General features: G+C 52.2%; 10 protein-coding genes across 10 annotated transcripts; 6 read left to right on the forward strand and 4 right to left on the reverse strand.

Annotated features, from left to right (window-relative positions):
• Window positions 1-1034: 1034 nt before the first annotated feature.
• On the reverse strand, window positions 1035-1412 carry CONPUDRAFT_67112 (uncharacterized protein; the record flags this gene model as incomplete). The annotated part of the gene is made up of 2 exons (XM_007776925.1): window positions 1035-1239; window positions 1294-1412. Coding segments are annotated over 2 exons (324 nt in total), but the record flags the coding sequence as incomplete, so codon positions are not given.
• A 610-nt stretch (window positions 1413-2022) lies between these two features.
• On the forward strand, window positions 2023-3478 carry CONPUDRAFT_132659 (uncharacterized protein; the record flags this gene model as incomplete). The annotated part of the gene is made up of 2 exons (XM_007776946.1): window positions 2023-2418; window positions 2512-3478. The coding sequence occupies exons 1-2, from the start codon at window positions 2078-2080 to the stop codon at window positions 3476-3478; spliced, it is 1308 nt and encodes a 435-aa protein (XP_007775136.1). The 5' UTR covers window positions 2023-2077.
• A 194-nt stretch (window positions 3479-3672) lies between these two features.
• CONPUDRAFT_85714 (serine carboxypeptidase) lies at window positions 3673-5802 on the forward strand. The gene is made up of 11 exons (XM_007776947.1): window positions 3673-3926; window positions 3987-4093; window positions 4158-4330; window positions 4413-4523; window positions 4576-4675; window positions 4735-4825; window positions 4881-4905; window positions 4959-5076; window positions 5134-5206; window positions 5259-5640; window positions 5693-5802. The coding sequence occupies exons 1-11, from the start codon at window positions 3697-3699 to the stop codon at window positions 5759-5761; spliced, it is 1479 nt and encodes a 492-aa protein (XP_007775137.1). The 5' UTR covers window positions 3673-3696; the 3' UTR covers window positions 5762-5802.
• Window positions 5803-6430: 628 nt separating this feature from the next.
• Window positions 6431-8445, forward strand: CONPUDRAFT_159818 (serine palmitoyltransferase 2; the record flags this gene model as incomplete). Its single annotated transcript, XM_007776948.1, has 4 exons — window positions 6431-6517; window positions 6584-6817; window positions 6892-7572; window positions 7627-8445. 4 exons carry the CDS (start codon window positions 6431-6433, stop codon window positions 8443-8445), a joined length of 1821 nt encoding a protein of 606 aa, XP_007775138.1.
• A 1183-nt stretch (window positions 8446-9628) lies between these two features.
• Window positions 9629-11469, reverse strand: CONPUDRAFT_140369 (uncharacterized protein). Its single transcript, XM_007776949.1, has 6 exons — window positions 11341-11469; window positions 10451-11279; window positions 10322-10402; window positions 10233-10262; window positions 10055-10174; window positions 9629-9998 (listed from the first exon to the last, which is right to left on the reverse strand). Exons 1-6 carry the CDS (start codon window positions 11364-11366, stop codon window positions 9948-9950), a joined length of 1137 nt encoding a protein of 378 aa, XP_007775139.1. The 5' UTR covers window positions 11367-11469; the 3' UTR covers window positions 9629-9947.
• Window positions 11470-11763: 294 nt separating this feature from the next.
• CONPUDRAFT_85716 (uncharacterized protein) lies at window positions 11764-13420 on the forward strand. Its single transcript, XM_007776950.1, has 5 exons — window positions 11764-12014; window positions 12070-12270; window positions 12325-12405; window positions 12455-13205; window positions 13263-13420. The coding sequence occupies exon 4, from the start codon at window positions 12680-12682 to the stop codon at window positions 12872-12874; it is 195 nt and encodes a 64-aa protein (XP_007775140.1). The 5' UTR covers window positions 11764-12014; window positions 12070-12270; window positions 12325-12405; window positions 12455-12679; the 3' UTR covers window positions 12875-13205; window positions 13263-13420.
• Window positions 13421-14032: 612 nt separating this feature from the next.
• Window positions 14033-14512, forward strand: CONPUDRAFT_77826 (uncharacterized protein; the record flags this gene model as incomplete). The annotated part of the gene is made up of 2 exons (XM_007776951.1): window positions 14033-14129; window positions 14268-14512. 2 exons carry the CDS (start codon window positions 14033-14035, stop codon window positions 14510-14512), a joined length of 342 nt encoding a protein of 113 aa, XP_007775141.1.
• Window positions 14513-14728: 216 nt separating this feature from the next.
• CONPUDRAFT_66962 (uncharacterized protein) lies at window positions 14729-17882 on the reverse strand (the record flags this gene model as incomplete). The annotated part of the gene is made up of 9 exons (XM_007776915.1): window positions 14729-15408; window positions 15466-15552; window positions 15663-16125; window positions 16184-16280; window positions 16332-16507; window positions 16562-16700; window positions 16750-16978; window positions 17027-17228; window positions 17280-17882. 9 exons carry the CDS (start codon window positions 17880-17882, stop codon window positions 14729-14731), a joined length of 2676 nt encoding a protein of 891 aa, XP_007775105.1.
• A 628-nt stretch (window positions 17883-18510) lies between these two features.
• On the forward strand, window positions 18511-21794 carry CONPUDRAFT_169909 (uncharacterized protein; the record flags this gene model as incomplete). The annotated part of the gene is made up of 10 exons (XM_007776952.1): window positions 18511-18832; window positions 18887-18949; window positions 19014-19197; window positions 19311-19647; window positions 19704-19970; window positions 20019-20063; window positions 20111-20476; window positions 20531-20857; window positions 20916-21330; window positions 21386-21794. Coding segments are annotated over 10 exons (2328 nt in total). The 3' UTR covers window positions 21388-21794.
• A 162-nt stretch (window positions 21795-21956) lies between these two features.
• Window positions 21957-23161, reverse strand: CONPUDRAFT_113006 (uncharacterized protein). The gene is made up of 6 exons (XM_007776953.1): window positions 23117-23161; window positions 22632-23064; window positions 22498-22578; window positions 22408-22437; window positions 22216-22335; window positions 21957-22166 (listed from the first exon to the last, which is right to left on the reverse strand). Exons 1-6 carry the CDS (start codon window positions 23149-23151, stop codon window positions 22110-22112), a joined length of 756 nt encoding a protein of 251 aa, XP_007775143.1. The 5' UTR covers window positions 23152-23161; the 3' UTR covers window positions 21957-22109.
• Window positions 23162-23907: the final 746 nt, after the last annotated feature.

Below are 23907 nucleotides of genomic sequence, written 5' to 3' on the forward strand. Positions count from 1 at the left end.
CTCAATCTCCGGCCGTGTCACGTCATGGCGGGAATATGAGAGTGTCAAGTATCAGCCATGTCCGGCATATTCACTGTCAGGAGGTTTCGTGCTCTGCCTACGAGTGACCGGGAGGGTATGGTTCAAGCCGAACGCACACAACTGGGCTTCTGCAAGTCTATCTGTGATTCGAAGGGCCGGGGAGCCAGCTTTGTGGGTTGTATTTTCGTCTCAATACAATCTCAGGCTGCTCTTCTCAGCTCCTCGGCAAAGAACTGTGCATCTATAAACCATCCAAGCCGTACGGCCGGCGCTCTCAGGCAGAAAGCGGCACTCTCGGTGTACTCCTAGGAAGAACCTTTTCCTAACCGGCCAGATGAAACACTTGTGCGGGGCAGGTCTATACAAAACATACGTAGCCTTGGCCCTCCGTCACTCAAAACCTAGACATATGACAGTCAATGGGCGATCGGGCTCTATCGCCGCAATTTCTCCTCTACTCACGCATGGAATTATGTCAGCTCGGGCTATGATGCACGTCAAAGGTTGATAACCAGACTCTCAGAATGGGATCCCATCAGAGTCAATGGCTCCAGTGTGTCGGTGGCCTATTGATTCGGTTATATCGGAAGGGGGTCAATAAATGTAAAGTGAACTCGCGCTACATACTGTGAGAGGACGGCGGGCATCTGAACCTGGAGGTATGGGGGTCGGAGATGGAAGAAACTGACGCCATGTTGCTGGCCGGTTTCTTCGATCTCTTGGGACGCACGACAAATATCCATGCTTCGGAGAGACGCGTTCCGATACATTCCGTTCTTTGAATCTGAGACAAAGGTGCAAACCAGCAAGTATCGGATGTCTACGGGATCGCAGCATTATCCTAGAATCGGAATAGGAACGCAACAAGACGAAACGTAGGACGGGTGATCGAGGAGTGTGTTAAATCATTGTCTGTGTCCGGAGCGATATACTATACAAAATCTAATCTGCACGACACGCTTCAGAAAGCTGGGAGGCGCTCTGCGACAGGTGACAACTAACCTAGATCGTCACTATGACTTCAAGCCCTCCAAGTCCTTCAACTCCCAGCTGACTCCGCAGCCACATCCCGAGCCCTTAGACTGCGGGTTATCCAGTATTCTGAAACTACTCCCGATGAGCTCGGTCGCGAAATCGATCGTAGAGCCTTTCATGAGTGAGAGCGAGACAGCGTCGACGTATAGATTTGAGGGTGATATTGTCGGGTGGACGAAGTGGCTGGTAGAACGATTGGGTAAAGCAAGCATGCGAAAGCAACATAAATAGACTTACTAGTCCTCCGGTGCACGCTCCTTTGCGAGCTCGAGCTTGTACTGGTACCCGTGACATCCGCCCGATTCAACAGCTATCCGTAGCGCAGCAGCGTCATTATGCTGGCGCACCGCGATAGCTTTCAGTTGCTATACAACCATTGACATCAAGGTCAGTTACACGTTGAAAAAACAGAGACAAAGAACTATACAGGCAGGAATGCCACTTACCTCCGCGGCTCGATCGGTAAGCTCGATATGAGCATGTTCTGGGGGGATAAGCTCGGCATCGAGTTCTGCTTCTTCCAGGTCTGCTTCTGTCGGCTGTCTGACACAGACAGTGACCGCTTTCGGGGGGTCGCCACCTGGCTGGGATGCAAACCACCTTCGAGCGAAATGTACACTAGGTTGCGGGTGGACTAGAGAGGAGAGCCTCGTCGACGCGGACTCGAGAGGGTAATGAAAATGCGAGGCAAAGACCCTACGGGTGCACATGCCGCGCTGTGGTGCTGTGCGTGGTGAGAGAGCCCTGAGGCATGCGAGTGAAGCTGAGCGCGTTGCTGCCATCGTCGACGTCAATGGAGACTCGGAGAGAACGGAGAGGGGACGACTGTGATCTGTAAAAGGAAGTTCCGAAGTGCCGCGGGCTGACCAAGGCGTGGTCCCACCGAGACCCCGAGTCGGGTGCCTGTCTGAGGCGCACATAGCAGGACCCCGTGAGTAGGCCTCTTTCTCTCCACACCCCCACTCTCTCGACGTCGTCAACTTCCCTACCGCTACACCCAATATTTACAGACGAAACGACGATGTCGCAGACAGAGAAGGTTTCATTTACCATACGTCGCCCGACCCCTTCCTCCAGAGCCACCTCAACAGGTGGCGACTCGGACGCGCCGGCAGGACTCAACTTCCGAGTGCCCTCGCTCCCGCGCCATCTCACAAATGGCAAGGCCAACGGGGCGTCTACACCAGGCAGTCCTCTCGCTGGCTCCCCACGAACCTTCAGCTCACGCGATGCGTCACCTGAGAACGATTTGGAGAGTATACCGGTGAGGAGGGACGGAGACGAGTACTACGACTCGAGCGAGGAGGAGGATAAGGAACAGGTCGAGCTCGTCACCGAGTTTGATAGAGTCGCTGTCCAGCGGTGCGTACTTTTATACACTTTTACAGATCGGGGTCCGCAGCTCACAGCAGTTTCTCCCTCCCTCCCATTTTCACCGTCTAAATCACTACACAGGGCAAAGGACAAAAAGGGCAAACAGGCGCCCCTTGTCATTCCTTCAGCCGCGAACCCGGATTGGCGCGACCTAGCACGCAAGCGTCGCTCTCACAAGTCCTTTGTTCCGGAGGCGGGACGCGCAGGCACAGGTGCGGATGGCAGCGTCGGCGGCCTCGGCACGCGCGACAGTATCAACTCGGGTCCTCAGCTCTCCGGCATTCAGCGAGTCACCAAGCGTGTCAAGGTCGAGCACCACTCCAACGACATGGATGTCGTCGAGGAAAAGACCACCAAGATAGAAGCCGTTCCCTCAGCAGTCAAAGAAGAAACCGAGGACGAGAAAGCGCTTCGCGTTCTGCTCGCGGGCGAGGATGGTACCTCGCAGGCGCTCGACATCATCACTCCCCAGCTCACCGAGGACGACGCGTTCGACCAGGACGTGAGCGCCCTCCCCGAGTCAGCCACCGCGGCAGACTACGCCCGCGTGCCCGTCGAAGCGTTCGGCGCGGCCCTCCTGCGTGGTATGGGCTGGAAAGAGGGTGAATCCGTCTCCCGCACTCGCAAGGGGCTCCCAGAGCCATATCTTCCCAACGCGCGCCCCGCGCTCCTGGGCATCGGCGCAAAGGAACAGGAGGTGTACGACGATGGGTCGAAGAAGGGGGAGAAGAAGCGCCGGAACGATCCGAAGAAGTACGTGCCTGTCGTAAGACGCGAGTCAGAGCGGGACGGGGGGAGCGGGAGTCGGTCGGGCACGGCGTCGAGGAAGGCGTCGAGGTCACCGCCGAGGCGGTATCGCGAGGATGACAAGCGTGAGGGGGGCCGGGATCGGGGCTACGATGACAGAAGCTCGCGCAAGGAGCGCGACTACGATGATCGACGAAGAGACGGAAAGGACTATGATGACAGGAGAAGCGACAAGAGGGACTACGACGACCGGAGGAAGGACAGGCGGGATGACTATGTTTCGAGGGATAGAAGGCGGTGATCCCTGGAGGCTCTTGCGCTGTATATTTTCAGTCCTGCACCAATACTACAATATTTGGCTGAGTTGACTAGCCTCCATTTCAGTTGCGCTCCGTCAGAGCCAGAGCGGCTGTATCGGTCCGAGGGCACCTTATCGTAGACTCAGGGGCTATTCCAGTCTCTGGAGACTCACATGTGCACCCGCCCTGGCGTCCGACGGAACCTTTCCTCTTGACCACCATGTTCTGCGCACTGGGGCGGTTGGCCGCCCTCTTTTTCTCCTTTTTCATTGGCACAGCGGCAAGTGCATCCTATCAGGTTCCATTCGCGTCCTACGACGATGGCCTCTTCACGCCCTTTGAGCACCTCGACACGCTCACGCACCATGAGTTCAGCACTCTGGGGCATCCAGCGTTCCCAAACCATAGCGTGCGCATCAAGAAGTCCAACTTTTGTGACGGAGGCGTAAAGTGCGTTTCTCCCGCCTTATACGCGCTACTGATACCTGCTCATACTACTTACTACGCCAGCGCATACACGGGCTACATCGACGTCGAAGTTCGCCACCTCTTCTTTTACTTCTTCGAGAGTCGAAACGATCCTACGACGGATGATGTGATCATGTGGATCAACGGTGGTGCGTACTTCCTTCCTCTATATGCCCCCACTTTTAGAGGGTGCTGCTGACTATATGCGCCAAGGACCCGGCTGCTCCTCTAGCACGGGTCTCTTTATGGAGCTCGGACCCTGCAGAGTTCTTACCCCAGATGGACCAACGTACAACCCGTATTCATGGAATGAGAATGCGAATGTGTTCTTCATCGATCAGCCTGTCGGCGTCGGGTTCTCGTATGCTGATTACGGCGAGTCTGTGGTGTGTGTTTGCCCCGAATCAGTTCATTTCTCTCTCTAATTACTCGCATTGGCTATGTGTGCGATGATATGCGCATTTGTAGAGCACTACCGACGAAGCCTCTCGAGACATAGCTGCATTCATTGCCATCTTCTTCGAGAACTTCAGCCAGTTCAAGGGTCGGGCGTTCCACATGGCTGGCGAGTCTTACGGCGTACGAAATTTTACCTCTTGTACTCCGATAATCTCACTGGCTGCTTTCACAGGGAAAATACATACCTATGTTCGCTGCTGAGGTGTACGACCAAAATGCGGCGCTCGTGGCAGCGGGTATGACTCCGATCAATCTCGGGTCTATCATTATAGGTTTGTCGCGGCATCTGCATTTTATTGGAGCCCGTTCTTCATACTCAAGTGCGTTACAGGCAATGGTGTTACGGACTACTACAAACTATGGCCCGCGTACATCGACATGGTATGTGCAAACGCGTCGACTTTCCCTATTGCAAGTGTCGGGTAAGAGTTGTAAAATATTCTGATTGCCGGAAACCGCCTGATTCCATTCACACAGGGCATGCGTAAGCATGAAGGAGGCTGTAAGTCCTTCTTGGCGTTCATTCCGTGATTCGTCTCGTAACGTGATTCCCAGCTTCCGCGGTGCCATCGATGGACTCAGGCTTCCTGTATCGACTCATTCGATGACATCAGCTGCAATGCCGCCCGTGACTTCTGCTACAGCGCGATAGAGGCCCCTTTCTACGAGACAGGTAGTTAGCCCATTAGCTGCTGCATCTAGTCAATCTGACACCTTACTTCTGCGACAGGCCGTAATCCTTACGATATCAGCAAGGACTGCGAAGGTGGTATTGGCGCCACACTTTGTTACCCCATAACCAAGTACGTCCTATACTCCATATCACTCGACTAAATCCAACGCCCTGAACCTCAGGCACATCACCGAATACCTCGACCTCCCTTCGGTCCGCACAGCACTGGGCGTGGACCCTTCCCTCTCCACGCTCAACTTCACCTCATGCTCCAACACAGTCGGGTCGGCGTTCTCGGCGCACTCGGACAAGCTACACCCGACGTCAGAGCACGTCGCGCAGCTGCTCGAGCGCGGCGTGCACACCCTGATATACGCGGGCGTGAACGACTGGAAGTGTAACTGGCTCGGCAACCAGCGGTGGACGCTCGATCTCGAGTGGACGGGGCACGACGCATTCAGCACGCAGCCGCTGAAGGAATGGGAGGTTGACGGCGAGGTAGCGGGGAGGACGAGGGGCGCGCATGGGTTGACGTTTGCGACGATCTATGGGGCTGGTCATATGGTACGTTTGGTTGAATTTTCGGATCTACCGGTGCTTATCCGAGGTGCTTAAGGTTCCGTATGACAAGCCTAAGGAGGCTCTGGCGATGATTCAAAGGTGGCTTTCTCAGGAAACCCTGTAATTTATATGTGTCAGTTCAAGTTGTAACAAGACAGAAGTGGCTCACCCTGCTACTGCATGTCAGAGTTTGCTGGAAGGCTTGGCTGAGGACAAAATGCACCATGGGCAATTGCGCGTACGTATAACCAACAAGGTATCAGTAGTATTCTATCACGTTCGGGAGCCTAACTGTCATAACACTCAGATGAGCATCGCAGGCCAAACGCTCGCCGACATCGCCGAAACCTGTCTATCACAACTAGGAACCTAGTTAATCTTGTAAACACCGTTTTGGCTTATTCGCTCGCTGGGCAATCCGGCTCATTGAATCGTCACAGGTCCCCGATCAAAGTCTCCGAATCTGGGAAGAGTACATCCATATGCTCACCTCATCGGCACCTCATTTAATTTTGTTTTCGGAAGCGGGCATGGAGTTCTTGTGTATCCAGTACTTTGACAGTAAGCGCCGAGAACTCGAATTGAAGGTGGATGAATCGTTCCTCAACCAGATAAGCAAGGCCAAACTCTCCACGCTGTCACCATCGTCAGGATCGCTTAGGTCTTCTTCATCTGCAGTGACGCTTTCCCGAAACAAGTGCCTCCTCACAAGCGACGGTCTACATGCCTGTCTACGCGGAACAGCACTTAAGGCCGCGCACACGCAAACAATCGTTCCTTGTTGTTTCCTCCCATGATCCCGCCCAGTGCCCCACCCAACCCTGATCTCTCCCTCTCCGAAACGTCCCTCGCGGTGGGGGCTTCGGGTAAGAATCCTAAAGTCAGCGGAAAACTTGGCGGAGATGGATGTGTACCTTGTCCCTGGACCACGCTCACCTCTGATCAGGTATTTGTCACTGAGCACAGCGAGTTTGGGCATTGCACCAACCAGAGTTATCGCTGTGTTTCTCAACACAGTTACGCAAACCCTGTGAAGGCGAAGAAGATCGAGGAACCTCCGTACTATATCCTCATCACGGCCTATTTCAGTTATCTCATTCTCCTGTGCTTTGGGTACCTGAGAGATTTCTTGGGCAAGTATTTCGCGAAGAGACATTTCACTCATATCATGCCCCTCAACGTATGTTTAATATCGCATTTATGACTCGCCAGCCTCCCTCTCATGTTAGTAACCTGACAAACATCTACCAATAGGGTTATGCACCGCTCAACTCGGGCTTCGATTCATCTATCAGTCGTCTAAAAGCTCGTGTAGGCGACTGCGTCGCTCCGCCCGTCACTGGCGTCGCAGGTCGCACCATTCTCATGCTGGATCGGTACTCGAACGACAATAACTGGACGCAGATTTACACCGGCACTAAGACACGTGCGCTCAACATGTCCTCGTATAACTACCTCGGGTTTTCCCAGACGCATGGAGGGTGCGCTGACGCTGTTGAGGAATCCATTAACCTGTACGGTGTCTCCACCTGTGGTTCGCGCCTCGCAGGTGGATCGAGCGACCTGCACACCATGGCGGAAGCACTCGTCGCTAAGTTCGCCGGAACAGAGGACGCACTCATCAGTTCCATGGGGTTTGCCACCAATTCAACTTTCATACCCGCCTTGGTTAGCAAGGGATGCCTGGTAATCTCAGATGAGCTCAATCACGCGTCTATCCGTACGGGTGTACGCCAGAGCGGCGCACAAGTCAGAATGTTTAAGCACAACGACGTGGAGAACCTCGATAGTCTCTTGCGCGATGTTATCAGTCAAGGCCAGCCCCGGACACATCGGCCGTGGAGGAAGATTCTGGTTATTGCCGAAGGCCTATATTCGATGGAGGGGACGTTGGTGAACTTGCCTGCGATCATCGAGCTCAAGAAAAGATACAAAGTACGTACAGCATTGCATTCTGCGCGTGAGCATCCATTTGACCTATTTGTCAAGTTCTATCTCTTCGTCGACGAAGCCCACTCCATCGGCGCCCTCGGTCCTCATGGTCGTGGTGTGTGTGATTACTTCAACATCAACCCCCACGACATTGACGTCCTCATGGGTACATTCACTAAATCCTTCGGCGCTGCTGGCGGTTACATTGCTGGCCCGAAGTCCCTCATCGACTCCCTTCGCCTCCGTGGGCAGAGCGGCCCGTATGCGGAGTCAATGACCCCGCCCGTCCTATCCCAGATCATGGCAAGCATGGCAAGCATCATGGGGGTGGTTCCTCCCAACTCGTCCCACTCTGCATCTAGTGAATTGGCCGCTCCATCTAGTTCTGTCATTCATCCCGGCGCTATCTCTCCAGTTGCCCTTCCCTCTTGGCTTCGACTCCCTCCTAGCCTGTATGACGGTTCGGAAGGCCGTACACGCCTGCTTCGCCTCGCGTTTAACTCACGCTACCTTCACGCTGGCCTGTCAAAGCTAGGCTTCGTCACTTACGGCCACCCCTTTTCCCCGATTGTGCCCCTGCTTATCTTCAACTTTGGAAAGATGTCTACGTTTGTGCGGATGATGCGAACTCGCTCAACCCCCGTTGTCGTTGTCGTCGTGACCTACCCTGCCACGCCACTTCTAAAATGTCGTGCACGATTCTGCGTCAGCGCTGCACACACAAAGGAGGATATTGACATAGTACTGCGGGCGTGCGACGAGGTTGGAGACGTCCTCGACCTAAAGCATTCGCGTGGCGAACGGTGGCATGTAGAAGAGATTTGCCGTCGCAGCGTTGAGCTTGTCGAGGGCGTCGCATCGACGCAATGCGCATGAGCTAGCGTCATTCATTCCATTAGAAGGGCTCTCGCATTCCCTTTCTTGACCACTTATTTGCTGGGTTCACTTCAAGGTTTACTTATGCAGTAATTAGTAGTGCGAATATGTATACAAACGTCGCACACGAGAATGCTAACCCTACGAGGGCGGACGGAACCATAAGACCGTGCACCTACATCAATATCCTCATGTTGACAATGGACTTCAGTGGGAGGCGAACGGTACGTAAGGACAAGGGCGTAATCGTTTCGCTTATCGAGCTCCGTATGAGGATGAAAGACAACTCTTAGGCCCCGCGGATCATGTCTGTGTCGTAAATGATTAGGTCACCATTTCGTTGCAATATCAAGGTCATTGTAAGGTCATGCACATCCGATCAAAGACTCATACTTTTTATTAGTTCGATGGGAAAGTTCACGAGAAGAAAGGCACACTCGTAAGGTATAATGGCCGCTGCCGACTCTGCCTGTGTGGCGCATATTATCCTTGTATCGCGAGTGAGTCTTCACAGCATCGCCTACTTCGCTTCAAGTTCGCCTGCCATATGTACTGACCTATCTTTATCTATCCTAAATCCCGATCTGCTCCCTATTATAACACCTTTGTCGTTGTATTTGTTCTGTCGTCTACTGCGGTGTGGGTAATGTTAATAATGGTCCTAGTGACAGTGATACCCGCGACAAGAACCCACCATTGGTGCCTTGGCCTTATCGCTGAATGATGTTCAAACCCGGATGTGTATGTCAAACGCTCTCTTCCTGCAGCCTTTCTGGCACTTTCGAAAATTTCCCGCACCCACACTTCTGCGTCTTACTTCTTACTCATGTAGCCAGAGCAGCGCGATTCCAACGCAATCTATGGCGTGTATATTTGAAGGTGGTACTGTGTTCCATTCACCATCACCCAAGACCGATGATGAATGCTAACAAAGTTTGGACACTCTTCCTGCTCTGAATTAAAGCTCACGCGTCCTTTCTGGAGGTCGTCCGTCTTCTAATACAAACCAATAGAAATAAGTAGAACCGCTGATTGCATGAGTAGAATCCGGCGGAGTTTCCTTGTGAACACCACCATCCGTCCATTATTTACTCGGTAAGCGTTTGAGCTTGCTGCGTACGGGCACTTTTTTATAGACTTGCATCATCACGGGTTCGAGTTCTGACGTCCATTCGAGTTGGGTAGTAGAGGTAAACTCCATCAAGTAAGCGGTCGGCGAAAAGTGCTGGTCCGGCCGATACAGTTGAGCTAACCGTCAATCTCCGAGTCGTGGTACGCGGCCCATAACTCGAGATGCACGGCTGCTATGAAGTACGCAGCTAAGATTGACATCGGGATCATAAAAAATGCACTACATAACAATGATATACAACAACGTATCCTACACGTACGCAAGAGTAATTGACCAACCTTCAGGCTTCATGACAAGACATTAAGACGACAGTGGAAAAAGCAAGCAAGGGAGATGGAACCGTCAATTACGGTGGACTCCGGGCTGTCTTTCACCAACAGGATGTGTCTCTGACGTTCCAGACACCATATGTTCCTGCGTTCTGTGATCACGAAAGTTAGTTAGGGGGATTATGACGACAAAAGGAATCTTTCGTACTCGTTGGTAGCAAGTGTCGGGATGAGCAAAGTACATTTCGTTGAAAGTGACCGGTGTGCTACTGCACATGACCTCCCAATCATCTCCTTGACGAAGGTCCTCCATATACATTGAATATTTCTGATGTAATAGTGAGTTTTTATATTTCCTTCAGCGATACAGCAGCACGACCACTTACCCGCAAGCCCGAGCTCGGAGCCGTGCAACCCTTTCCATCATTGTTTCAGTGAGCTCATAGACGCCTTAAGGAGGCAGCAACGAACTCACATTGTCCGTAAACCAGTTGAACCACGTGCTGCATGCAGCGTCTCCTTCCACCTCCCAGATACCGTACACACCTAGACCAACCTTCGGGGACATTAGATGAGCGTTGTTGTGATGGATGATGTGACATACCCTATCTTCACAGCGCGTCGGCCCCTTCACCTTCCCATTGATACTCAACTCAGTCTCCTCGCACGCCTCCACCCGTGGCTCAAACCCATCGGGCACATTCGCAAGACGTGCAGTATACTTGCGTGTCCCATAGCGCACACAGTGCGTCGCCTCGATATCCATCCAGAAGAACCCCATCTTCTGGCGTTCCTCCCACTCCCTCTTCCGCCTCTCGCGTTCCTCACATTCATGCTCGATGACCTCCCGTTCCCACTTTTGCCGAGCCTCTTCGTGCTCCCGCGCCTCTCGCTGCTGGCGCTCCCGTTCAAAGCGCTCGTGCTCAACCGCCTCACACTGCCACTCCTTCCGGACCTCTTCACGCTCGTGCTCCTTACGCTCGTGCTCGATGACCTCTAGATGCCACTCCTTGCGGATTTCCTCCCGCTCGAGGTCCTCTTCGGCCCAGAAGTTGATCTTTGCTGTATGCGTGGCGTCCTCTACCCGCCAAAGTTCGTAGAGTTGCTGTCGCTCTTCCACAGTGACGTTATGCAAGCGCTCCTCGAGCGTCCATTTGCCGCGGAGCCGATCCATTGCCTCTGCTTCCGGACATGTGTCGAGTTTCGCACTCTTGAAGATGATGATGGGACCCGCAATGTTGCCGGCTATGAGGACGGAGACGATGGCGCATAGCGCGAGCCCTTTGAGTGAGAAACTCCTTTTACCCCGAGAGCGTTGATCGTTCTGATCATCTCGTGGAGGTAAGAGAGGCTCTCTCTCGTGGTTGAGCCATGGTTCTGTGTGGTGGTCGGCGGCGGTGTCCACTGTAGATTGGTAATGCGGAGGTGGCGTGCTGGTTTGCAGCATTTAGTTAGCACTTCTAGTTGATAACGGCCTTGACGTCGCCTACTTACCCATTTCGCCCTGAGGTCCAGTTCATGTTAGCCCGTCGGTCGTAAGTGAGCGTTGGGGAAGTCGCGGAGGGGAACGATACTGGAGAAATATGTTAACGAGCAAACCTAGGCACCCTTGAGCGAGGGAGCAACACGGAGGGGAAGAAAGGAGTGTTCCCACAGTCGTGTATACCTTTATAGGCCCAATAAGCGCTCGAATTCCTGTGTTTGCGTCTTTCTAGAACACGCCCCACGAAGCAAACGTCTCGTAGCAGCCTTGTACCGCGTCATGATACTGACACACTTCTTGTACACGTTTAGACATTCCAGAAGTGACTTACAGGTTACTGTTTCTTACTCTGATGTACCGAGCGAGGCCACTGCCATCGTAAAACCTCGCCATTCATGCATCGATCAAAACTAATATAGTAGTCCAAGTTCAGCCGATGTATGAATGGCGATGTATGCCGAATACACCAAGTGGACGCCACAAGGCAGTGTTAACGTACAGTAATGATAACTTTTTTCCGTTAGTCGCGACCATATAGAGAAAACCAGACATGGGGACGGGGACGGGAGAAGCAGGGAACGGGTGGCTGCGCTGGCATGACCGTGAACACCGCTCCTGCCATTCCCGAAGAACCCTACAAACACGATCCGTCTTTGATATCCCAAAGTCCGTAAGTTCCTGTGCCCTGCAAAAAGGAGTGATCAGTCAATGAAAGAGTAGCGCAATATTGTTCAACTAGCCCATCGAACACAATGATGAGGATGAGCGAACTCCTTTCCCAGGAAACTGGCCGGGGTGCTGGAACACATTGCCTGCCAGTCGTCTTCGGGCTTTAGATTCTCCAGAAACATCTCGTATCGCTAAGGTATAGAGCTTGGCATCAACGACAGCTGGGTATCGTGAAAACGTACCCGAAGTCCTGATGAATTTGCCGTGCATCCCTGACAAACCAACTCAGGGTGCCGAAAAAGTTAAGGGAAGATGGTGTAACGCACTTTGTCTTTGAACCAGTTGAAGTATGTCCCACATATCGCCTCTCCTGCCTCCTCCCATATTCCTTCTACATTCTCTCCTCCCTAAGCGCACGTCAAATCACGGCCTGAAAGCTAGACCAAAAAAACTGACCCTGTCCTGGCACCGAGTAGGCCGTTTCATCTCTCCATTGACACTCATCTCAGTGTCTCTGCATACCTCAATGCTATGAGCGAAGTCGCGCGGGACGTTCGCCAGCTTCGCCGTGTACTCCCGTGTCCCATGGCGCACACAACGCGAAGGCGCAAAGTCCTTCCAGAAAAACTCGATCCTCTGCCGCTCCTCCTCCTCCCGTCTCCACCGCTCCAGCTTGGCAGCATGCGCCGCATCTTCCCATTGCCATCGTCTCTTCACCTCCTCGCGCTCCGCCGCCTCCGCATCATGTTCCAGCCTCTCCCTGTCCCACTCGGCGCGACTTCGCTCAACCATATCCTGGTGTTGCCGCTTCTCGATCGCCCACTGCTCTCGGATGCGCTCCATCTCGCGTCCAAGCAGACAGTTTTCGCTTCTTGAGGCCTTCGCGGTGATAACAGGCCCCGCAACGACGCTTGCCACGAGGACGAGGACGAGCAGCCACAGCCAACACCGGATCGTGGACTGCGCGTTCCCACGGAGGTGCCGTTCGTGCTGGGCAGACCGGTGTGGCAGGAGTGGCTCGGACTCCCGGATGCGTATGTTGTTATGAATTGAGACGTGTGGTCGAACGTCGACTGAACGATGACCCTGCGGTGGGCCCTGAGGACGCTGGGAGTGCTGATGTCGCTGGTAGCGTGGGTTTGTGTTCGGTCTGGGGGAGCGGCTTGTGCCTGTGGGTGGCATCGCCGAGTAGGGCGGTGGGGGTGCGCTAGGAGGTGTCGAGAACGTCATGGCTAATGAAGTTGTTGAGAGCGACCATGCTTACCCTCGATTCCCTTGATTATGTTGCATGTTGTAATAGGAGGGACTTGAGAGATCACGACCGTCTGCTTTCAAGATGACCTCCTATGTGGTTGCCCTACTGTACGGTGGTGGTCAATGAAACACTTCAGGTTAGCCTCGACGTGCTGTGTACGCACAACGGGGAGGAGTGGGGAGGGCAAGGCACCCTTCTCACGTCATATTATGTAGGGACGTTCAGGCGCTCTATTTGGCTGTGCACTACAGGGCGGCTTTCCCTTGTTGGGGCGGCACGCGGCGCGTCGGCATTACTAAAGTACAGTTTTGGCTGCGGCTGGCTTGCGTAGACTTGGCGACTAGTGGGTTGCGGGGAGAAGCAAGAGAATACGGAAGATACGGTCAAAGTCAGGGAGGTCCACGGCGAGAAGATCCAGCATCGCGTTCGGCATGCAAGCGCGCGCACACCTGCCCTGAATCAACGCCAAGCCCCTGAGTGGTCCTTACATCAGGAAATTAACACGCCGCTTGTTTAGGGCCTAATTTACTTTTTGTCGCTTTTCGAACACTTAATGAAACTCATCTGAGACTTAGTTTTCGAAGCTGATTGCAAAAAAAGCACACGGAGTCGTCATGCACTGTTGATTTTCACAAGGCATAAATAAGGGTTAATAAGCGCAAAAAAGCGTTCAGACAAGAAAATCAAGTAAAGGTGACTGGATAGGACAAGTCCATATTACAAACCGATAAAAACAAAGTATTTAAGACTAAAAGAAAGAGGAGATAGGCGAGGTGAAAATGGTAAAAACATTTGAACAAGCTAACGTGCGTGTATGTGAAGCATTGCTCGTGAAAAATGAGCCCATGAGGGTCCCACTGTCTAGATATGAACTGTGTAAGTGTATGAGTGCTTGCCTAGAAGCTCCGAAAGGGAAAGAAGAAACGCACCATAGGATGCAACATACGCAGCCCATCCTCCACGGTTCACTCCCTTGCCACCATGCCGTGCTTCTCCATTTGTTGCAAATACCAGTCTTACACGGCAATGCACCTGGAGGCGGGGACACGCAAGACGCGGTGGGCGTACGGGCAACGGTGGTATCTTCTGCGTCAGAAGCTGGCCTTGAGCTGAATGGGCTGCAGGACGCGCTGGTGTCGGGCGCAGTGTTGACGGAGCTGGCGGGCGAGAGAGAGGGCAGGGTGATCGGGTGCTCGGTCCAGCTGCTACCGACAGGCCCCTCAGTTGGGCCCATGCAACGCGCATGGCTGGACCTGTAGCAGCTTTGTCCCCCCGCCCTTACGCTGGGTGGCCAAGAGGGCGAGGCGATGGTAAAACAATGGTAGTGGTCAGTGAAAGGGATGGCGAAGACGCCCGGAAGGCTGCGGAAACTTTCATGACTGTCGCTTATAGCAACTCATTCCGAAACATTCAATTAGTAATATGGGAAATCTCGGAGTCTAGTATCCGAATGACTAAAAGTGCGTACGTGTGATCTAGGCTATCTCGAATGCATGATGGTCAGCGTAGCGATTAACATAGAATACATAAAACTTGTCATATGAGTGGTAGTGCTTCAGAGCCTCCGGCACGAACTGAGGTCCATAGTAAGGTATAAGATGAGCGGCCCGAACGAGCGAACTAACAGGGATAATAGCAAGTGACCGAGAATCATCATCATTCCAGTCAGGGCTTACCAAGTACATACCGGTGTCTGGGTCTCGTTCATCCCGCATACGAGAGAACCAGTGGACTAGAGCACATGAGTGCTGGCTGCCATTGTAATCAAACGAGAAGAAGGCTAGTACACGGACGACCTCCATGCCAAGCATCCCTGCAACCTCCTTGTTAGCTGAGACAAACGCGCAGTCGCAACGTGGCGCCTCGCTTCTCCACATGGGTGTTGACCGAATTCGCTCGTGGCGCATCCCATGTAGTCCAGACAGGTCGCTGGGGGCTCGAAACGTTGCAATGGCTGAGTTATACATGAATATGCGGGTTGTAGAGTTGAACCGAGGGAGCTGGGAAAGAGGGATGAGCGAGAGGTCCTCTGTACCACGCCGAGACGACGGCAAGGCTTCATTGTAAAGGAAGCAACGGATTTGGTATATGAGATCAAAATCGGGGAGCTCGAGTTCCTGAGCAAGCTCAGGAATAGTGTGTGCGCGCTTACGTGCTAAGAAAGACATCAATGAGGGACACAATCTTCGTCAAGAACTGATAAAAGACGTACCTTTGGTATGGGCCAACCGTACCTTTGCCTCAATTTGCCTATCAGTTGTATGGACCCTCTCATCCTCTACACTGCCTCCAAGCATACCTCGGACCCGGACGAAGGGGGCCGCGCCAGCAGGGGGGGCTGTATGAAACAACCCGCCGTCTGTAGGAGAGCGTGAGAAGAGTTGCAAATAATTATAAGGTAAATCTTACATTTCTTGAGGGCGTCTGCTCCGATTGGGAGAACCGTGTCCTGGAGCATTCCTCTCGCCGCCACCTCGACACGAAAAGCTGCAAGCTTGTCGAGCCGCTGGTTCGTCAATAGCATCTGTTTGAGTGCTTCGAACCGACTTGATCGTCTCCAGGGTTCTTTGACAGCCTTGATATGCTTTGATTCGGTTATCGACGAACAGAGCCCATTTGGTGCCCCAAACTGGCGGATCATGAACACGTAGTGGGTGAGGGAATGTTGTCGAGGGAGGGATGTGGACGTGACGACACCAAGGGTCTTGAAGATTTGACGATACTTGTGAAAGCGCTCGAGCGTGTCTTCAAGCTGGCGCAGTGTTGTCTCCGTGTGTACATCGCGTCTGACAAGATAGCAAAACTCGAGGAACGCGTGAAATGCGCGCACCACGTCCTGGGGGACATGGCCCTCGATAGCTGGGAGGTAGACCTGAAGTAGTGTCAGAACAATGAGACGACTGAGCAAAAAAAGAATAGAATTACATTACCTTCATTAGCGCCTTTGAATCGTCCCCGGTCCACTGTTTAAAGCCGCGGCCGTTTGGAAATCGACGTAAGCCAGCAAAGGGCGCGACAGCAGCAATTCTTGGGGATAATTGGTATTGATTGAATGGTTGAGAACAAAGAAATGCTCACCTCCTGTCGATGTCATCAAGTATTGCATTTGCCTTGTCCTTCGGATGCTCTTGGCTGATGTAGTTGACAACCCATTCAACGAGGTGATCCTTGAAGGTACCTTTGATTAGTTGATGTAGGATGTCGGGCGTGATGAGTTCGTGGATATCTGCCCTCGGGAAGTCGTTCGTAAATGGCTAGATAGACAATCATCAGTAACCAATATGCTTTGGAAGTATTTGAGTACTTACGACGACATTCCCGATTAGACCATAGAAATCCCATAACGAGCCGAGATCCAACTCCTCGGTAAGGACTTCATCATGTTCGCGTGTACGTGGCAATGGCGGATTATCACCACCGTCAAGGTCATCACGAAAAGCCAGACATCTATCAGAGCAATCAGCTGTAAGCCAAGACGAAAAAGACTGGTACTTACTTTGGACACCAGCCCTGGACGATACAAGCTAGTAATGCCTGTTCAGGGTAATCAGCTATATACGGCCCTAAGCCATATATAACACGCCGATAGTAACCGTCGCCAAAACGGACGACTTCGTAACTGGTCATTCCAGGCTTTAGAGACTGAAGGATCCGAGAAAGTGACGAGTGATAAAGCTGTCGGCGGAAGTGTCGGAACGTGGGGTCGCCGGTGTACCTATGATTAGCTACGACACTAATCAGTGACTGGCTGTTCTCGAAAACGGATGGCCTACTCTTTGGGATTGAAAGGAAACCAATGAGTACCACAGCGTTGCGGTGTGCGCGCCGAACATTGTTATGGACGTTGCCAATGGACAGGTACAAAGGGTAATACTCGGTGTGGCCGGTTGCCACTGAGACCGTTGTCTTATCACTGCCGAGTATGATGGGGACAAAACAGCAGCCATCCGTAGAGGGGTCTTTAGCAATCTCATCCTAAGAGAGGTTATAAGAGACTATGAGTAATGTAGACACTGAAGGGCTCACCGCCTGCTGCCACGCCCAGTCACCGGAAAACAGGTGCTCCCACTGACGAACACCATCCTTGTCAAACTCACGGTACGGGCTATAATCCATCTCCTTTCCAAAGTCAGGATTGGCAAGAATGTTCTTGACGACCGTATGAGGGTCACGGAACCAAACCTCGTATGATGCTGTCATCCAAGGAGGAACGTCGCGCGCTGGCCTTGGGCCTCTGTAAGTCATGCTGAATGACTCCCATGGGACATCACCGACAGGAATTGCGTCAATGGTCTTGTAGAGATCATTGTGGTCAGCGAATGGAGGTGTGTCGTTGTGCTTTCGGAGAGTCGCTGCCCAAAGGTCCATGAGCATGTCAATTTGTCCGGCTGGTGCTTGGACACGGGTATAGAGAAAATCCGCTGTCTCAAATTCGACTCGACTGCGGAATGGGAACCAATCGTCCTGGGAGCGGGCTGGTAGGGGATACGGGAGAGCGTTGTCAGGTAGAAAGTTGCCGTTCGGGTCGCACTTCTGTCCTGTAGGCTGGCTTTGAGCAAAGATAATGAGGTATAGTAGAAAGCTTACCGGTAAGTGTAGGATGATACTCCCGGATCCTCTTCCCTCCATCTAACTCCTCAACTCTTGCTGGCGGATATCCCACGTCACCACCATCTGCTTCTGGAACCTCAATGCCAAGGTCTTCGTCGAGTTCAGTGTCAGCGTGTGGAGGGCTTGAGGGCGGAGTTGATGCCGGTGAGCTGTCTACGAGACCGCCATGCTGACTGTTGATGTGCTTCGTAAGGCCGGACTTGTTCCTGAACAGTCGGACACAGATGGGGCATTGATGGCGGTAAAGGCTGTGAGCCCGTCGTTGAGATGTATGGAGGCCGCCTGCTTCGAGCTCAGTCTCAGCAGACGGGAACTGTGGGTGTGTTGGCTCTCGGGACATGATGGTCTGTAGCTGGGCGAATCCACTTTTTGTTGCAATACAAGTGATTGGGCCACGGAAAGAGAAAGAAGGAAAGCTATGTCAGCGACAACCGCCTGGAATGTTCTAGAGTGACACGTACCTTTTCCGGTCCAAGTTCCGAATGTTGGCAACGACCCGACCCTGACATAACCGAATGTGGCTCAGTCGCCTCATATTTTGGCTTGGCTACCTGTTGCTCACCTTGAAATTTTTGTCCCGTTTCCTTTCCACTGATTCTACCACCGAATCCACCACCACTAAACCTATCCCTTTGCTGTCAACACCATGACTGAACGAATGACCACCCGCGCTGCGAACTCGAAGAAGCACCCAGGCGAGCTTCACAAGGCGTTGGACAGGAAGACCTCCGAGGAGATCGCGCTGGCAAAGCAACAGAAGGCTGCTGAGAAGGAGAAGAGACTCGCTGAGAAGAACCGTACCATCCGTCGCCTCGCTGAGGTTGAGAACAAGGTCGCAGAAGAGTATAACTTGAAGGCCTCGAATGCCACCAAGGCACCGACCAAGGTCAAGAGACTGACGCTCCGCAAGCCGACCGAGGGCGAAGACACCACCAGCAAGACAACAAAGACTAAGAGCACAAGCAATGGTGAGTTGTTTATCACCAATGGTCGTAGCTAGTCCACTCACCTCTGTACCCCAGCCGGACAAGATGCCACTACGAAGAGGCCCTCTCGAGGCAAGGGAGCGTTGAAAGCTCCTGCCGGTATGATTAGATTATCAGACTAAGCCCGCATTGGCGTATGGACTTACTTTGGCTTGTGTTGCAGACTGGGTTGGACATGTTGGTGACATCCTCACCAGCAGTGTTGTTGATGGCGAGTCCGTTGCAGCGGTGAAGAAGAGTGTTGCGGACCGGGCAGTCATCCGCAATGAGGTCAACAAGCAAAGGTTGGAGAGCGTGTCAATGGCAGACTCCGCAAAAGGCAAGAATGATGACTCAGCACCAGCGTTGTGAGTTCAGTCTTTCCCACCCTCCTGTTTACCATTACCGTGCCTTGGATTATGCTGCTTCAACTAACCGAATCCACTCTTTATTATCGCAATCGTGTACTCGATCTCCTCAGCGAACCTGTCTCCTTCAAGCTAAACATCAAGAAGTGGTCGAGCGGAGTACAACCCCATGGACCTACCAACTCCACCTCCACTTCTGCTACATCTTCCCGCATTCAGAGTGCCCTTACCAGTGCCAAGTCATCTACTCTCGCTGGGTCGACAATCCGGGTGAAGAATGGTCAAGAGCCTGCTTCAGTCAAGTCCGCTCCTGTCAAGCCCACTCCCGTCGAGCCTGCTCCTGTCGATGAGCCAGGCGAGGCTGGGCTTGAGGATGATAACGAGGATGATCTGCGCCGGGAGCGGGAGAGTTTTGATGAGCGCCCTGCTGGTGCAGCCTGTGTGGACGAGGTATGTTCATTGTTGCCTTCTCTATATCCTAGTCAAAGCTTTTGATGTTCCTGTAGATTGTGGTCGTCAGTTCTCCCCCCGCAAGTCCTCGTCCGTTGTCTCCACTGGCAGTTCCCGCCAAGAGGACCTCCGTCAAGCGCCGATTGGATGATAGTGATTCCGAGGACAGTGCGAGTAGTGTGAGTAGCACCTCGGAGATCATGGTCATTGACAAAGAAGACGAGGTCATCGTTGACGAGTATGATCATTTGTGGGATTCGTACTCTTTGCCTCTGGAACAGCGGCCATGGGAACCACTGACATTTGACGAGGAGGACATTGCCGTAAGTCACCCCTTTCTCCCATGCTGCTAGCCCTCATTACATGCATAGCAACCGGAGCCCGACATTGTTGAAGCCCGCCGAACGACTGCTAAGGAACGTCCTTAATTCTTATACCTGAGCCGTCACTAACAGTTCCACAGACAGATGTTGAGATCCATTCGCCCAAACCCGTGAAGAAAGAGTTGCAGCTGGAATCTCGCCCAGCCAAGCGCGTGAAGATCGAGGAGGTTGAGCCCTCGGCCAATACGCAAGAACAGAAGGAGAAGAAAAAGCGCAAGAACAAGGCACCGCGCCAAAAGGACCTTCTCCCTTCGTACTGCAACAGCGACAACAAGTGGGCAAGGCTCTTCGTTTCCACTTTCCTCAAGTGGTTGGGCACCCAGAAGAGTGTTTGGGGCCCAACGAATGCGAAGGTCCTCGATGCCATCCGGCACATTTGGCGTGCTGTCTATGGTGAGGAACTGCCGGCTGAGCAGGACTCATTCAGCTCAGCTGCGTTTGCTATCGTAAGCGCTCAGCCTGAGTGTCCGTATTATAATCTAACTATAGTGTCTCTTCAGTGCAAGCAGCGGGCGAACGAATGGCGCAGTAGCTTCGGGTCGACTGCTGTTGCTGCTCTCGTTGCCTCCTTCGTCGAACAGGGTATGTATGGCAACCATGATTCAGCGCAGCAGCGCGTCACCTACGCAAATGGCCTGCTCGCTGGGAACGCGTTCATGTACGAGGATGTCATCAATGGGAAGCCCACTCACACCTATCACGGCAAGCTCTTTCTCATCACCCTTGCGACTCATTACTGTGCTATCAGGACTGCTATCGAAGTCCCGGAGTTGAGGCTTTCCACTCCATATGCTCCTAAAGGCGCGATGACTTTATGCTGTTCTGCGGTAATTTTTGCCTTGTTCTACTAATCTATTCCGAAGCTAAACATCCTTGCTGTTACAGGCCGAACGCGCGTGCCAGCTTGCTGCCAGGGACAAGCTTGGTGATATCAGTGACATCCTTATCACCCTCGCAAAGCATCACGAAAGCGGCAGATCGGGCAGCCTCGTCAACAAGGCCAAGAACCTTCTCGCGTCATCCGGCAGCCGCAAGCAGGTCAACTCGAGGACGGGAAAGAAGTCGACGACCCTTTCAAACTTTTCGGAGGCCAATTGCAAGGTGTCTACGGACATGTTCGGCATCTCGGTCAGGAACACTCGCCCGGTCACCATTCTTTCGGATGCTTTCAACGCATCAATCCCGTACGCCCCCAAGTCGAAGGAGGAGGAGGATGACGATGACGATGAAGATGACGAGGACGACGAGGACGGCAACACGTCTGACAATGACGATCCGCGGGCTTGTCTGGTCATGAACTGTAATTCCCTTCCTCTCCATTCGTATTTGTGCTAATCGTAATCTATTCTATGTAGAAACATCGCATCCTGGGTCGCAGCCGCAGCCGCGCTGAATTCCGCTCCCAATTATACTTGTCTCTCGCTTTGCGTGTCGTGGCCGTTGGCTTTTGTTCTCGTCTTTCCCGCAATAGTCGCTGTTTTCTCATTTTCCAATTTCTACTAATTCACATAGCATACTCCCCACTCAGTTCTATCGCTTCCCCGCTCTGTCTGTCTGCTTTCCCATTATTTTCTGCACCGGTTTTTGGGCGCTTCACCGGCGCTTTTGCGCTTTTAGATCCGCTTTTTTTGCATTGTTCTATTCCGGTTAGTGCTTATGGACACTTAATACACACGTGTTGGTATGTTTTCTGGCTAGCTCAGTTTCATGAGTACGATGTAAGCGCGTGCAAGTGTCAAAAAGCGCTGCAAAAAGCGGCGAGACCTGCTTAAGTTGGTACTTTTCAATGCTTCCTTTTTCAATGCTTGCGGATCACTTGTGCGCCAATAAGTCCTTACAAGTGCGTAAAAAGCGGCGTGTCATTTTCCTGATGTACATCGTCTGATGATCCACCTCGCTCAGCGCTCTTGCGCTCAAAAGAATTATCTGCTTTAAATGAGACCAGAAAGTGAATTTAGATGCATCAACTCTTCAGACGTCCATACGTTCATACGACTAAAATTACTAAACAATGAGGGACTGGACAGAAGCATTAATTTGTGAATCAACCGAAGGGATTCAGATGTGCATTTGGATCCCTCAGTACTTCTCACAGTCGCTATCAGGAATCTCCCAATATCCGTAGGTCCTCCCGTTCTGAATTCAGGTCATTGTCATTCTTTGATAGTAGTGCAATTGCACGTACCTGCTGGTCACAGTAGGTCGGACCGTCAAAAGTTACATTGAGCAACCGCGCAGGTGTTGAGGAGCACATATCCCGCCAATCGTCTCCACGATTGAGCCTCGCCATGTACATTCTATAGCGCTATAGATTGTGAGATTTTATGTTAGGAAGATCGTGTTATAAACAACTTTGTGCAGCACCAAGGCAACTCACCTTCAGTCCCGAACCCCACGCAGTACATTCCTGTCGCGGACGAAGAACACTATGAGAGTTACATTACTTCGTGCTGTCGGATTTACTCACCATGGGCTGAAACTCCTCAAAGAAAGTCGCGCAGTATCCTTCACCGTCTACTTCCCATATACCGTACAATCCACCAATACCCTAAAACGCATTCTCAGGAGTGTCCAAAAGCAAAGACAGTCGATCCAGCTTACCTTGTCCACGCATCTAAGAGGAAACCTTTCCACCCCGTCGATAGGAATTGGCATCTTCATACAGGCCTCTATGGGGTACTCGTACCCCGCCCGCATGTTCATAAGCCTTGCACGATACTGCCTCCTCTGGTAACGCACGCAGCCCTCGGTAGAGAATCCATCCCAAAACAAGTTCATCTTGAGCCTCTCGTCCTTGTGCTCATCTTTGTGCTCATCTACACAGGAATCATGCCGTGTTGCGCTGCCCGTGATAAACGACGCGAAAAGGGAGATAGTGATGATGAACGTAATGATCGTGACCACACAGCTTATTGCTGACGGACGTCTTTTATCAAGACTTTCTGAATGGACGAGTGGTGATGCCTCCCTTGTTCCCGAGTGCCAGTGCCTGTTACTGGACATCGCATGCTGAGAGTACGGGGGTGGGGCGGTACTGTATGCGCCTGGTAAGCACCGCGACAGCCATTTTGAATGAGAAATCCTACCGCCCGTTGTCATGGCTGGTGAAAGGGCTTGTCATTCTTCGCTCTGCACGGAAGCTGGAGATGGAAGAAGAGGTCACAAACGAGAACTTGTGGGAAACCCCATGCCCTTGGGCGTCTAACCTTAAATATACAAGCGGTGTTGGAGTGGCGTAACGCGTAACGCCGTATCCTCCTTCAAAATGAATGACAACAGGACTCTTTTATATGCCCTCATCGATTTCCCATGCTATAAACAATGGGAATTTGTGGTGCTGATCCATATGCTCAGTAGTAATAATGCATGCATTTATACAAAAATATGCAAGCTCATTGCTCATGTACTCTTTTCAGGCTAGAACTGGTACTCTTACCGTTGATACCGACGCTGGAGAATCGGTCTTGATATATAATTAGGAAGGATGTCCAAGAGGATGTTTACTATGTGTGATACTAATAGAGGTAAGTATATGGTTCCCTTATAAGGCTGCGCTTGGTCTCTAGTTCAATCAGCCAATCAAATGGTCATTAAAGTGTCGCAGCCAAGGCTGGCAAAGTGAATCGCCAAGTTATCAGGGTCGCCTGAAAAGATAATATCAAAAAGTCGATGAATTCAGCTCGGTTTCAGCTCGGTAATATAGTTGTATTACAGACTTCCCGGTGATTAACCATTCGAGCGAACCAGATGGAAGCGGTTTCGCTGCTTTGAGGTACGGTCGGGCCTCAGTATGGATTTAAGATAAATGACGTGACTCGTACTTTTATTCCTTTTAGTTACTTGAAATAGCATTCTCATATCCGATGGAGTTCGCGCA

Source organism: Coniophora puteana, assembly GCF_000271625.1.
Source record: "Coniophora puteana RWD-64-598 SS2 unplaced genomic scaffold CONPUscaffold_19, whole genome shotgun sequence".
NCBI lineage: Eukaryota > Fungi > Basidiomycota > Agaricomycetes > Boletales > Coniophoraceae > Coniophora > Coniophora puteana.

Excerpts from the sequence above, each read along its gene's own strand:
- CONPUDRAFT_85714 (XM_007776947.1), top strand. The coding sequence starts at position 3,697 with ATGTTCTGCGCACTGGGGCGGTTGGCCGCCCTCTTTTTCTCCTTTTTC. Across the intron at positions 4,094-4,157 it reads GATCATGTGGATCAACGGTG|GACCCGGCTGCTCCTCTAGC; the intron begins GTGCGTACTTCC and ends ATATGCGCCAAG. Across the intron at positions 5,207-5,258 it reads CTTTGTTACCCCATAACCAA|GCACATCACCGAATACCTCG; the intron begins GTACGTCCTATA and ends CCTGAACCTCAG.
- CONPUDRAFT_140369 (XM_007776949.1), bottom strand. The coding sequence starts at position 11,366 with ATGAACTGGACCTCAGGGCGAAATGG. Across the intron at positions 10,403-10,450 it reads CGACGCGCTGTGAAGATAGG|GTTGGTCTAGGTGTGTACGG; the intron begins GTATGTCACATC and ends ATGTCCCCGAAG. Across the intron at positions 10,263-10,321 it reads TCAACTGGTTTACGGACAAT|GGTTGCACGGCTCCGAGCTC; the intron begins GTGAGTTCGTTG and ends AATGATGGAAAG.
- CONPUDRAFT_85716 (XM_007776950.1), top strand. The coding sequence starts at position 12,680 with ATGCGCCGCATCTTCCCATTGCCATCGTCTCTTCACCTCCTCGCGCTC.
- CONPUDRAFT_113006 (XM_007776953.1), bottom strand. The coding sequence starts at position 23,151 with ATGACAAGCCCTTTCACCAGCCATGACAACGGGCG. Across the intron at positions 22,579-22,631 it reads CTCTTAGATGCGTGGACAAG|GGTATTGGTGGATTGTACGG; the intron begins GTAAGCTGGATC and ends AATGCGTTTTAG. Across the intron at positions 22,336-22,407 it reads CGTGGGGTTCGGGACTGAAG|CGCTATAGAATGTACATGGC; the intron begins GTGAGTTGCCTT and ends CACAATCTATAG.